At 35.1% G+C, this 14,495-nt stretch overlaps 1 protein-coding gene across 1 annotated transcript in view; it reads left to right on the top strand.

Annotated features, from left to right (window-relative positions):
* The window catches only part of MOB1B (MOB kinase activator 1B), a 57,814-nt gene extending 43,721 nt beyond the window's left edge, over nucleotides 1–14,093 (top strand). The window contains exons 4-6 of the mRNA XM_032632471.1: nucleotides 2,941–3,074; nucleotides 5,127–5,290; nucleotides 7,879–14,093. Of these exons, the coding sequence (XP_032488362.1) occupies nucleotides 2,941–3,074; nucleotides 5,127–5,290; nucleotides 7,879–7,956 (376 nt within the window). The 3' untranslated portion in view covers nucleotides 7,957–14,093. The remainder of the gene's footprint in view (nucleotides 1–2,940; nucleotides 3,075–5,126; nucleotides 5,291–7,878) is intronic.
* Nucleotides 14,094–14,495: the final 402 nt, after the last annotated feature.

A 14,495-nucleotide genomic window follows, 5' to 3' on the forward strand; every position in this document is an offset into this window, starting at 1 on the left:
CCTTCCTCTTCAATTTTTTGGGAATAGTTTGAGAAACATAGGTAATATAACTCTAAATGTTTGGTAGAAGGTAATATAACTCTTTAAATGTTTGGTAGAATTCACCTGTGAAGCTGTTCAGTCCTTGACTTTTGTTTGTTATGAGTTTTTGGGTTTTTTTAAAATTACTGATTCAGTTTCATTATTGGTAATCCATCTGTTCATATTTTCAATTTTTTCCCGATTCAGTTTTGGGAGATTGCATGTTTCTAGGAATTTATCCATTTCCTCTAGGTTGTCCATTTGACTGGCTATAATTGTTTGTAGTAATCTTTTATGATCATTTGTACTTCTGTGGTATTGTTTGTAACTTCTCTTCTTTCATTTCTGATATTATTTGTTTGGTTTTATCAATTTTGTTTATTTTTTCTGAGAGCCAGCTCTTAGTTTCATTGGTCTTTTCTATTTATTTTATTATTATTATTAGTTTCTATTTCATTTAATTATGCTCTATTCCTCATGATTTCTTCCCTTCTAACTTTGGGTTTTGTTTGTTCCATTTTTCTAGTTACTTTAGGTATAAGCCTAGATTGTTTATTTGAGATTTTTCTTATTTCCTGAGGTAGGCTTGTATTACTATAAAATTCCCTCTTAGAACTGCTTTTGCTGCATCCCATATATTTTGGATCGTTATGTTTTTGTCTTCATTTGTCTCCAGGTATTTTTTGATTTCCTCTTTGATTTCTTCAGGGACCCATTGGTTACTGGGTAGCATGTTGTTTAGACCCCACCTGTTAGTATTTTTTGCACTTTTTTTCTTGAAGTGGTTTCTCGGTTACTATTTATTATCATTATTAACCAAGAAATGAACATTTTGGAATTTGTAGTTTATAAGTTCATACCATGATGACAGAAATAAATTTCAAAGACAATGGTCTGTCAAAGGTGGAATAAAAAAAGCAGTGGGTGCAAAATAGAATATGAAGTCATCATTAAGTATAAACGTGACAAAAGAAAAGGAAAGAATCAGGGAATCATAGTTATAAACTCTAGAAGTATAAGCAATATGCAGTTGTTTTATTTTTCAAAAAACCTTAGGACATTGAATATTAGTATTGTTTATAATGCTTCAGGATATTGAAAATGATTTTTTGGTTTACTGTGCCTGCTTTTGACTTCTGCATTTAAAAATGAATAGGGAACACCTGAGAATCATTAACAAAATATGATTGTGAGAGAAATGCAAAAACATTGAGGCTTCATAACATAAGGGAAAAAACATGGATGAGTTCCTGTCTTTAAATGAAGACTAAGTAAGGATGGCCAGAAGTCCTACCATTCATGTTCTCTGTCTCCTAAGAGGCTCAAACAAGAAGAGGCTTAAGTCACACTTGAGACTTTTGTTTTATGTTAGCAAGAATATCTTGACTGTGAAAGTGATTAAATAGTGGAACAGGATGCCAAGAAATGTTGGGGAATCTCCTCTTGGAGACCTTCAAAGTAGACTTGACATTCATCCCTGTTTCCCAGGGTTGGTATGCTGTCAGAATATTTATTCAGGTCTATCCTGTTTAAGATTTACTGTTCAAGTGTAAGTAACTATGATTAAATAGAAAGCATCCTTGTTATCCTATCTCAAGATACTTTTCATTGTTTAAAATACCCTGTAGTATTTTTCCATTATATTTTCTTCCAGCTCCTTTGCTAGGCTTAATCACCTATCATTACGTTAGTCCAAACTCTGGGACAAGATTATAAAAACACAATTGATTCAAAGAGAGAAGCTAAGTGGCAGAGGTAACCTTCAGAAACTAAAAAACTAAATGCTAGTTCAGTTTAGATAATTTTGTACATGGAGTTTCAGCTGCATGCTTATTCCTTGTCTTAAAAATCAGGTTGTGTGGGCTCCCCTGGTGGCGCAGTGGTTGGGAGTCTGCCTGCCGATGCAGGGGACACGGGTTCATGCCTCGGTCCGGGAAGATCCCACATGCCGCGGAGCGGGTGGGCCCGTGAGCCATGGCCGCTGAGCCTGCGCGTCCGGAGCCTGTGTTCCGCAACGGGAGAGGCCACGGCTGTGAGAGGCCCGCGTACCGCAAAAAAAAAAAAAAAAAAAATCAGGTTGTGGTTGTATATGTGTGTGTTTGTTTAATTAACTCCATTAGCATTCTGTTGTACTGTTTTTACATACTAATTTACGAGTCTGTCTTCTCCACTAGTCTTTTTCCTTGAGAACAGGGAAAGTGTCTTTCATTTTAGTGTCCGTTGTTCAAGTGTCTTTCATTTTAGTGTCCGTTGTTCAAGAACAGTATTCCTTGACACAGTATTACTCACATGGTAGGTGCACATTAAATGTTTATTATACCAAAGGCTAGTGTCTGGTTAATACCTAGATACTATAGGCATCTTTATTTGGGTTGCCAATTTTCCTCAAAGGCATATTTAGTTCCTCAACCAAATGTACTCAAATATTGAATCATTCTCTTTTTCATTAATCTTACTTAGATGCTTCCATGTCATTCTCTAGTCTTAACCCAAAATTTAAAGCCCCAAGTTAAAAAGAATTGTACTGCGTAAGGAGAAACGCTTTTTGAGGAAGAAAACAATAATCATAAAGATTAAAGATGGTCATCATAGAAGTGGGAAGTAAACTTAGGGTTTCTACTATAGCAGTTTATACTATGTGTGATTCTAAAATATAACTGCTATGTATGAAGGAAAGCTCACAAAAAATGGGTTTGGTGGGATCTGCTTAGTTTGTATCCTGATAAATGCAAAATAGTCCAATAGCAATTTTAAAATGCTAAATTTAAGTGCCAAATGCAAAAAATCTTTTTTTGGAGGAAGAGATTAAAATACATCCTGAATACATTCCTAATAAACATATATATGTAATATAAAAACTTACACATTATATATAGGTATACACTGATGTCCTGTGTACTTTTTATCTTTCCAATACAGATATGAGTATCATTGGGCAGATGGAACAAACATAAAGAAGCCTATTAAGTGCTCTGCACCAAAGTACATTGATTACCTGATGACTTGGGTTCAGGACCAGTTGGATGATGAGACATTATTTCCATCAAAAATTGGTATAATTGTTTAACTGGGATCCATCATGATTTATCTAATTTCATGCGTTTCTAGGGCTTATTGCCTCTCTATTCCAGGAACCATGTTAAATTACCATACCTATCAAAATATTGCTAATCTTATGTACTTGAAAGTGTCTATCTTTTTCATACCAAGTTTATCATGAACATTAGGTAAACCTCCCTATAATTTTAAACAGTAAGAAGATCGTTATATCTTGGATAGTAACAAATCTGGCCTGTGTTAGGGAAAAAAGAGACTGGTCATTGGGTAAGCAGCCAGTATCATCTGCTGCAGTCATATCCATTTCTTGTTTAGGAAGGGAGTTTATATGACTTCAGAACAGTTTTACCTTATATTTGTGGCAAAGAGGGCATTTGTATTCATGACCCATGGTGTGAACCTTGCTGGCTGTGAAATCAGGCTAGGTGAGAAGAAAACAAGATTTGACAGGTTGGCCTGTTATCAACTGAGTGACTTTTATATATGCTGACCTTTTAAAGGGCTGACCTTTCAAGTGGAAATTATTTACATTTAGACAGTTCATATGACTTTACTGTGTCAAATTCCTTACAACTGTGTTTTCTGAAAAAATTAAGAATTTGCTCTTTTTCAACTTTTTGACTGTATTTTATGCTTTTTTAGTTTTGGGGAGAAGGATATAGTGGAAGAGACAGCAATGTAAATAGTTGCTGTTGTTATGGCTTGTTTTAAACACATTCATTGAATGCTTTAACTACTTTGGAGCCTTTGTAATAAAAGGTCTATTTTTCAAGACTGCATTACTTATATACATAGTAATGGTTTGGGATAAGTGCCCTCATCTTATCTTTTATCTTCATAATATAATTTTTAACTTTTATCCTGATTTCAGGCTTCTAGAAAATTTGTAAGAATTGTGCAAACAATCCCTATGTATCCTTCTTCCAGATTTTTTAGTTGCCAACATTTTAACACATTTGCTTTCTCTCTCTCTCTCCCTCCTTCCCCACTCCACATTCTTTTCTTTTTCCTGAACTGTTTGAGAGTAAGTTGCAATTATGATGGACCTTTATCTGTATGTGCTTCAATGTGTATTTCCTTAGAAAAATCACAGTATAACTGTCAGAATCAGGAAATTAACACCAGTACAATACTACTGTCTAATTTACAAATCTTATTCAGATTTTTCAAAATTTCCCAATAATATCCTTTAGAGCAAAAGAAAATCTTTGACATTTGTTTTCATTCAGTGTCATGTCTCTTTAGCCCTCTTTAATGTGGAATATGTGTATTTCTCAGGCTTTTTTGGTCTTTTCATGACACTGACATTTTTGAAGTGTGTAATGTAAGCATACTATTTTATATAGTGTCCCTTCATTTTGGGAGACACTTATGTACCCCAAAATGTCTTACGTTTTCTTGTGATCTATAATATTTTTAAATGGGCAGTAGGCAATGTGATGACATTGAACCCAGTAGTACCAGTATTTGCCTTGTGTTTTGCCAATCTGGATCATTTAGCCACTTTAACAAAGGATGTAGACTTTTGTATTTTTCTAGTTTTGTATTTAATGCTGTAAAAGTGCTCTAATTCATAAAACAAGTCTAATTGAGCAGAGACTGCAGCTAATTTCAGGGTAAATGTAGACCTGGTGTAGTAATGGAATAATTTCCATAGAAAAAAATCTGAAAATGTATTGCAGGCATTTTAAACAAAACTAAACATAGTGATACATTATTTGTGTTCAGCATAAGAAACCTGAGGATCTGAATATGCATTTTAGCTCCATTACCATCTTAGACATTTATTTGTTTCATTTTGGTAAAGTGGTGGTATATTAGAGGCCTAAAGGGCTAAACTGAAGACAAATTCTTATTCCATAGAAGCATTGAAGTTTATTTTCATTCATGATATGTTGAGAACTTTTGAAAAGTACAATGGGTATTTTAAGTAGTAATTCATAAATACTTCTTATTTTCAGCCTTGTCTAGGTAATTTATATTGCCATTTGCTGATAATGCCTTGTTCTCTTCTTGTTAATAGAGGGGGTTGTTTATCTATTTACTAGGTGTCCCGTTTCCGAAGAATTTCATGTCTGTGGCAAAAACTATACTCAAACGCCTCTTTAGGGTTTATGCTCACATTTATCATCAGCATTTTGACCCTGTGATCCAGCTGCAGGAGGAAGCACATCTCAATACATCTTTCAAGCACTTTATTTTTTTTGTCCAGGTAAGTTGGATTAGGAGATCTTTTTTGCTCAGAAAAAGCAGTTATCTACAGAGTTATGAGGTGAATACTACATCCATACTGTCAGGATAAAATTTGCTATATCTCTCTAGTCTTCATCCTCTTTTTTTTTTTTTTTTTTTTTTTTTGTGGTACACGGGCCTCTCCCATTGCGGAGCGCAGGCTCAGCGGCCATGGCTCATGGGCCCAGCCACTCCATGGCATGTGGGATCTTCCCGGACCAGGGCACGAACCCATGTCCCCTGCATCGGCAGGCGGACTCTCAACCACTGCGCCACCAGGGAAGCCAGGTCCATTAACTTTTGCTCTGAATCCTTAGTTGACCTCCTCTTCCTTCTCTATTTCTCAGAGAATGGGCCTTAGAGATGTAGACTAAAAGGAGTGAGGCTATTCTTGTCCTGCTATAATAATTAGAGAACTAAAAGGTAGGAGTGAAAAAGAGGTAGAAATGCAGAAGCTGAGCAGCTGTTTTTCGGTAGAGTTTGGAGAAGGGAGATGGTAGGCAGGAGAAGTCCAAAGCTTGAATCTGTGTTGTTTTTGTATATCTGTGGGCATAAACTTATAAATAACTTTCCCATGCCCCATCTCCACAAAGAAAAATGTGTTTATTTTCCCTCTATACACACTCCTCATAATGGGGATACACATTTTGTATCTTAATTTCACCTATATAAACAAATTTTAGGAGATAGTAACTTGCCAAAACTGTTGCCCTGAGCAATTATTTTACTATGGTATCCCATCTATAGACACCAATAGAAACAAAATGTTATCCTAAAATTTGCATCTGTGCTTTGGTTTAGGCAGAACATGATTGCTTGAGGTTTTAGTGGTTTGGGAGAGGATATTCTCCCACCAGAAGGTTTACTAGTTTTACTTTATTATATGATCTTAAAGTACACTGTATCTCCCAACTCCTAGCAAAATAGTAAGGTATTGATATGTTGCATTTACCACATCTGAGCCTAGTTACATCTCAGGACACTGTGACCTTCTTAAAGGTGGGTCCATTAGTTATACAGTATTACCGCTTCTTTGAGTGAGAGTGGCCTCTGCCCTGGGCCTCACAATTTAGAAGTTCTGCTCTGGCCCTTGCCCATACTCCTGCATGGAGTGAGAAGTCCATAGGGCCAAGAACATACCTACATAGATCCCTTCTGGTATGTGCTTGGATACCTGAGATTCAGAACTCCCTACCCACATGGTCTCAAGTGTATTGCCAGGGTTTGCATGGATCTTTTCCTTTGGTCTTTACTTTTAAGGGAAGGTCATATCTCTGATAGCCAGACCTAAAGGATAGCCAGATGGCAGCTGTTGGTGTGTGTGGACATTGCCTTTATAAGCCTGTCAGGGTGTCCACAGTCCTGCATGTGAGACCCATTGAAATACAGGATGGAGCTGTGGTTTGGTAGATCAGGGAGGTTTGCTGAGGGCCAGGGACTGGCTCTCCTCATGTCACTACTTTCCAGTGTAGACTGAGGAGTCTTAAGAATTCTAAATTTGAATCTGCTTTCCTGGCTACTATGGTGTGTTTGTTAAGGTAGGAGAATCGAACATATATAACAATATATTAGCTTAATGTAAAATACAGTAATTTAGTCATGTGATATATATCCATTTGTGCTATTGGTCCAGACCCCGCAAGTCTTAGTGGTAGACTTGCTATTGAATGCCCCTTAATGCCTTCCTGGTACTTACTGCAGTGCTTGGCACGTGATGGATGCTAATAAATGGGTGAAATTGTGACCTCAGAATGCCCCACTGTGGCAGAATATCAAAAGATCAGAAGTATCAACAGCTTTTTTTTTTTTTTTTTTGCGTTACGTGGGCCTCTCGCTGTTGTGGCCTCTCCCGTTGCGGAGCCTGACGCGCAGGCTCAGCAGCCATGGCTCACGGGCCTAGCCGCTCCGCGAACAGCCACTTTTTATTAGCCTTATAATTTATAGTTCAGGGGAAATCTATTCATAATTGAATTTCAGAATGACAGTGGTAGAACTTCTAAAGAAGCACAATTTAAATCCAGGCTTTCTTATTTGTTCTTTACAGGATTTAATTATCATTTATGGACTCCACATTATTCATGTTATTCTCATACCACATTATATGGTAGCTTGCAGATATGTTAGTTAATAACATAAACTAACTTTTTTACTCTTCATATAATGCTGAAATTTGCCTGAGATTTTTTTTGATCCCTGCTTGGTTGACTATATCTAAATGGTGCCCTGGTTATTCCTTTTAACAGGAAGCAGCAACTCCCATTTATTGAGCGTTTACTTTGTGCCAGGGATTACATGAAGTGGTTAACATACAGTATCACACTTAGTCCCCATAATAATCTTATGAGGTAATTTACCCTAATATTATTACAGGTGTAAAATATAATATCAGAAGTGGTTAAGTGATTTGTGTAAGACATAGAGGTAGGGAATAGAAAAAGTTTTCTTCAAAAAAAGATTTGACTTTTATTTACTTTAAAAGCTAATTTCCAACAAATGTTAATGGAAATCTATTTTGGAATGAGATGTAAATAGTGTTTCTGCTATTTCTTCTGCCTTTGTCATACATAGGAATTCAACCTTATTGACAGAAGAGAACTTGCACCACTCCAGGAACTGATCGAAAAACTCACCTCAAAGGACAGATAAAACAATGCAGATGTGTGCAAATTATTCCTCAAATGAAGCTGTGTGGAGTGCATTTGGATTTTGTTTTATTTTATTTTTATCTTGGTTGTTTTTATGTTAGGTTTGGGGGGCTTGTTTGGGTTCCTTTTTCTTTATTCTGAATAAATGAAACCATATACTATGGCTAGAGGAAGGCAAGAACCATTCTCTATTCAGTTGATAGGGGTAAATTTTGTCTTAGTGGCGTACAGTATTTTTCCTAACTTGGGGAATTTTTGATAATACTATATGTTGAAAGAAATGCTTATTGATTGGACTGCTGATGGATGGGGGTTCTCCATTGTGTAAATTGTGGTTGATTTTTGAAGTCCCCAAAAGTCTTATGTTTTTAAGTGCCTTGGCAGGCTCATTTCTGAGGTGCAAAGCACAGACATAGAACTGAACAGGGCTTGAAACAATATTAGGATTACTACCCAGGGCACTTACTGATGCATGTTTCAAAATACCTATTGATAAAAGCCATAGTTTACCTAAATTGGTGATCTCCAGCTTTTACTACATTAAAGAAACACAGTTTGTAAAGGTGTGCATGTAGAGCATAAAAAATTAGTATTTCTTAATTATTTTTGATATTGATAGAAATTCTGTTCAACAGATGCTTAAAGTTCTACAAGCAGGTCTTTTCCATCTCTTGATATCTGTGATATTGAAACTTGAAGATGTTGAAATGTAATACCGATTACATTTTGGCTTCTTTCTAGATGTTAACTGCACTGTAGGTGTAAAAATTCAGGTTATATATAGGTTTGCCATCTTCAGAGATAATGCTGAACTGTGAGGTTTCTTAGCAATTGCCAAATGAGCCATAAATCTGCAGAATCCCCTTCTGCTTTGAAGAGGAGGTGATAGGAGTGTGTGTTTGTTTGCAGGGGGGTTAGTTTGAATGGTGCATTATAGATAGGATTAAGTACAGGGAGTCAAGTTCAAGAAAGTCCTTTCTCAAAACTCTTGAATAGAATGGCATGAATATTTTAATCAATATCTTGTAAGCAAAGTCTTAGAGACTTCCTTTTAGGAATCAACTTCCATGAGAAGTTAAAAATAAATTACTAATTTTAGATATAGACATAAACATGGAATTTAAGGACTTTGGGGAAATTGATCACTTTACAGCATTTCCATTCAGTGAATGGAGCTGGTGTTTGTCATTTTAAAATGATACAGTACCTTCTTTACTTGTTATAGGCCCAACTTGAAACATTCTGACTTCTGATTTTTCCACTGTGAAAGGAAATCTTTCTTTGCAGTGATATCAGATAATGAAAGTGCTAAAGTAGTAATTAAGTTTTACATTTTTTTTTTTTTTTGCTATGACTTTCTGGTGAACTATTCCCATAAGTAAAAAGTTCAGAAACTTAGTTTTTTTTTTTTTGCGGTACGCGGGCCTCTCACTGTTGCGGCCTCTCCCGTTGCGGAGCACAGGTTCTGGACGCGTAGGCTCAGCGGCCATGGCTCACGGGCCCAGCCGCTCTGCGGCACGTGGGATCTTCCCGGACCTGGGCATGAACCCATGTCCCCTGCATCGGCAGGTGGACTCTCAACCACTGCGCCACCAGGGAAGCCCCCAGAAACTTAGTTTTTAAAATAAATGTTAACATTTTTCACTTCAGTTTTACTCTTGCAAAATATCCTTTTTAGACTTCCAGTTTTAATTTTGTCATTTCTGGTAAATCTGTTTCCTTCAGTTAGAAATATATACTCTTCCTTTGTTAGGAATATATACCTTTTTCCTTGTAGAATAGAAATCTTACTCTGAAATTGTATAGACTAAAAACAGTAGAAAAGAATCTAAAATGAAATCAGTTTGTTTTTGCCATTAACAAGTAGAATAGTGATACAATTTACTGCCATTACAATTATGATCAGTAGGAACTGCCTTTTTCTCATTTCTAGCAATCATTCTCCAAGTACCAACAGTAGAAAGTAACAGGAGAGCCTGGCAGAGGCAAATATATTGGACATTCATTGGTCATACTTATTTATAAACTGCAATGAGAACTAGCTGATTTCCTTAAAACAAATCTTTTAGTGTCCAAATATATAATATCAGCCACTGTGGGTTGATTCAGAAACAAAATCTGGCATCTAGTGATTTGGGGTACCATCTATTTAGGAAGATGAAACATATTATTCAAATAGTCTTCCAATACTGCATTTGACTTCATATCAACCTAGTAATAAAGGGGTTGCAATAGCCAAGTGTGGAGAGACAAGTGAAACATTGTTTTTGCTCATTTAAGCCTTATACAGTAGTACACTGTACAAATGTTATTATAAATTAATGTTTAGTAGTCGGACTTACTTTTCCACTCTATGTAGATAGGAGTTTCTTATCACTGTGCCACAATCTCAGGTGCCTGCTTCTGAGTATTCCTTTAAACAGAGGTATTGGGAAGTAAGGAAATATGTATGTGTATATATATGGTAACAAAGTAGAGACATTCTCCCAGGAAGAGGCCTGGCATTGTGCATGGTGTTACATGGCTGCAAATAGGGAAACACCAGAGCATGTGAGAAATAACTGACTTAATAAAAAGCTGCTTTGATTCGTTTGGTTCCCAGGAGCATTAGTAAGATGCCTTTTATAAAATAAGGATCAAATCTTGGTTTTACAACATAGTTTGCTTATAAATGTCTATTGGATTCTTTCCAGATTTCTTAATTTGTAAATAACCAGGATAATGATTTCCCCCCCTGCTCTTCATACAGAGATATAAAGCAGAAGTTGGTTTTCTCATCTGCTGATGAAAGCATAAAATATAAAGTAGTAAGTTAACATAGTATTGTCACAAAGCTTTGGTTAAATGTTGATAGGAAGCAAGTTTTAGTAATTCTTTTAAATGACGGTGTAATGGTGGTGGAGAGAAATTAATAACAGAGTGAAAATCTTTCCATTCGCTGTAGGTGGTGCTACTGGCTTTCATTTACTGGCTTGATTATTCTGTTTCCCATAAAAACCATGGCACTAGGCTGCACTAAAACATTAAGTATGTGTTAGCTGGTAGAGGCTTTGGAGGTCAGTTTACCTTAAATTGAAAGATTTTAGATTGCTATCTCTTCCTACCTTTGTCATTTTTAAATGCTAACTGTTCAGCATAAAATTAAGTAGGAAAAGATATGTTTAGTGTATAATATGTCGCAGACTGAGGTACTGCCTGGCTTATCAGGAAAGATAAAGCACTACAATCTCTTATATTCAGGAATTACCGATAATGTGGATATTTATATTTTACATGTAAGCACCACACTGCATTTTATGTATTAGCATTTTCCTTGCTTAGGGGAAAATAGCAAAATGACAGATTTCTTTTATACCTTTGTGTACACCCTCTCTGAGAGAGTTTTTGATAACCACTGAAATGGTAAAATATGTGAGATAAAATTATTAAGTTGTAGGACTTCCTTTTAAGATAAATATGTCATACCTTGAACATCTCAAATGAGAGTTGATCTTCAGAGTAGTTTCTTTGGGAGCACTACTTATTCCAGCTATGCTGCAAAGGTGTAATGTTTCTAGAACACTTTCAGCGATGCCTTGAGAATTGGTTTGTGACTATGCAAGAAAATCTGTTTTATCATTTCAGTTGCACCGAAAACTTTTCTGGAAGCTTAATATGACCTATCTCATTCACCAAAACAACTCTACTTTGGCTGTTTTCTTGGAACTAAACTATTAAGGAAGTTCAAAAGAATATGCCATAGGCTCTGAATTTGCAGAAGAGAATGTTTTGAGCACTGATTTGTAACATCATTTAACAAAAAAATAGTTTCCTGATGTCAGTGCTTTGAAGTAGGCAGTATTGTTTGGATGTACAAGTTTTATTTTTTTAATTTAGTTTAATTACCTTACAGTTAAATATAATAGTTTAAAAAACCAAAGTCGTCTTCTTATTTTCTATTTTTGGTCCATTTTCCTGATAACTTTTGGATTATATCTTGAGTACTGTAGGGTAGTTTTGATTGAAGGTATATTAAAAAAAAAATGGATCCAATATTTAAGATAGAAGTAGCTTAAGGAAGCAGCAGGCTTTACCTCCATGCTTTTTTCTTTAAACTTATTTTCACGCAAATGAACAATTTGAATTTAAAGACTGGAGATCATTGTAAAAAGAAATTGGAATACAGTTTATATATTAATTATGCTGAATTTAAGTCTGTGTGTCACAGTAAAATATTTCAAATTGTATAATCATTTCATATGTGATTTATAACTTTAACATTTTGAATGTCTTTTTAAAAGATATGAGACAAGAAGTATATTTGAAAATGTCACTGCATACCAAGAGGAAAACTTAACTTATTTTGAAACTTATCTGGGATATTAAAGAATATACCAATTCCTAGAAACACTATTCTAGATCTATACGGACCGCTCCTAAAATGATTTAAATATCAGCATTTTGTCATAATATTGTTTCACCATAGGAATTACAGTTGTTGAGCTGTCAGTTTAATGGTATATGAGATAACTGTTTAGAGCTAAAGCTATTTCATGATTTAATGGAAAAGTTTAATTTTAAGATATAATAACAATTCTGACTGCAGACAATTTGAATTTTTGAGGCTCTCCTAATGGGCTAATTATAGAGAAAAATTCATTTTGAAGGTATAAAACTGTGCTCCATGTCTGCCACTTGTAGCTGAACTGATAACTTAAATTTTGACAAAAGAGAGAAAATACAGATTAAAATACTGAGTACTCTCAGTTTTGCAAGTGTGATACAAATTTCCTTTTCTGCATATAATACTACACAATAGAAAAATTTGGATTAGAATCCTCAAAGATAGTGAAATCACTGGCCTTTCCAAGCTTATGTTTACTTGTCATCTCCTTCTCCTTGGAGGTAAATTACTTCCTTACTGGTGTTGACTTTCCATATACTCCTCTCTCCCCTATCTCACAACACACACAGACACACACACACACAGACGAAAAACAAAACAGATTGATTATATAGGTCCTCACTGTTAGTGATTCTGAAGTGATTGCTGTCAATACATAGGTTGCACCTGAAGTGTTGGATGATACAATTTACATAAGCATTTTTGGTTGGTTTTGGTTGATAGCTTTCTTTAAACTACATCACTGAAGCTGAGATTACTAGAGATATAAATTTAAATCTTTTATTAATATTTAATTTCTGTTATATATTATTAAATTCTTATATGTGTGGGTGTTTCTTACAGGTTTGCAGGTTTTCATTTTTATTTTGTTTACTTAATTGTGCAAGTTGTAAAATAGATTCTTGCATTTTCATTTTAAGAACACTTTTCTCCTTAAATTGTTCTGCAGAGATAACAGTTTTTAGGGGAAATAGTTTTTTACAGCCACTAAATTGTATTTGTTATTTTTGTACATGCATTACTAGGGTGGTAAGGACACTAATCTTGTGGGGAAAACTTAAATTTGTTTTATTTGAACTTTCCCTATACATTATTACTAAAAATTATGTAGGAACAGCATCACGAGATCTAGGTTGAGAGAGAATACAATAAACATGAGAATACTTAAAGTTTTAATAGAATCATTTCTGAGGACAAAACCAGAATACTGCCAGTGCCATAAATGGAAGCGTGAGGCAGCATTCACACTGTGCAACTGTTGCAGAGAATGAGTAAGACAGGATCCTGCTCTAATGGAGATGGACAATTTCTCTCTATTAAAGTAGCTGAATCTAAAACATGAAATGCAACATGGGGGCTATATTGTAAACTGTGCCAAGATTACTCAAATTGTAGTTACTTTTGATCAGACTTCAACTGTTTTCTCGTTTTTGTTTTAAAAGGGGATACTGAGGGAATTCCCTGGCAGTTCAGTGGTTAAGACCTGGCGCTTTCACTGCTGGAGGCCCAAGTTCTATCCCTGGTCAGGGAACTAAGATCCCACAAACCATGTAGTGTGGTAAGAACTAAAAAATAAAAGGGGATACTGAATGTCAGAAAATCTGTAATATGTTTTAATTGAGAGATGTAAATAATGTATACAGACTTGTATGTCATGGGATTGGAAATATTTAAATTCTAGGGTTTTTTTTCTTTAAAGGAAGAAACTGAATGTCTATTTAAAAAAATAATAAATAGTTATGTTTGGCCATGAATCCTGACTTTGCATTACTGTTTATTTTTGCTGTAGGTGTTCCCACACTGTACAGATTCCTAGAGAAATATTGAAGGTATATGAAATATGTTGAACATTTAAAACTTGTTAGGCATTATTTTTTATAATACAACAACCCTGGAAGTTAGTGGCTCAGTGTCTTCTATACTAGAAAACTAAAGTTTAGAAATTATAGAAGTCACTGATTAGCACTAGGGTGTGAAAACCCAAATATGCTTGACCTTGAGGCCAGTGGTTTTGTTTATTTTCTTTAAATGTACTATTACCATGAGAATAATTAGCAAAATAATTATTTGTTCACCTTTCCATTAAGCTTTTATCTAATATTTTGTCTTCATTACAGACCATTAAAGAATAAACAGTATGGGAGAATCCTCATTTT

This window comes from Phocoena sinus, chromosome 5 (genome assembly GCF_008692025.1).
Source record: "Phocoena sinus isolate mPhoSin1 chromosome 5, mPhoSin1.pri, whole genome shotgun sequence".
Lineage (NCBI taxonomy): Eukaryota > Metazoa > Chordata > Mammalia > Artiodactyla > Phocoenidae > Phocoena > Phocoena sinus.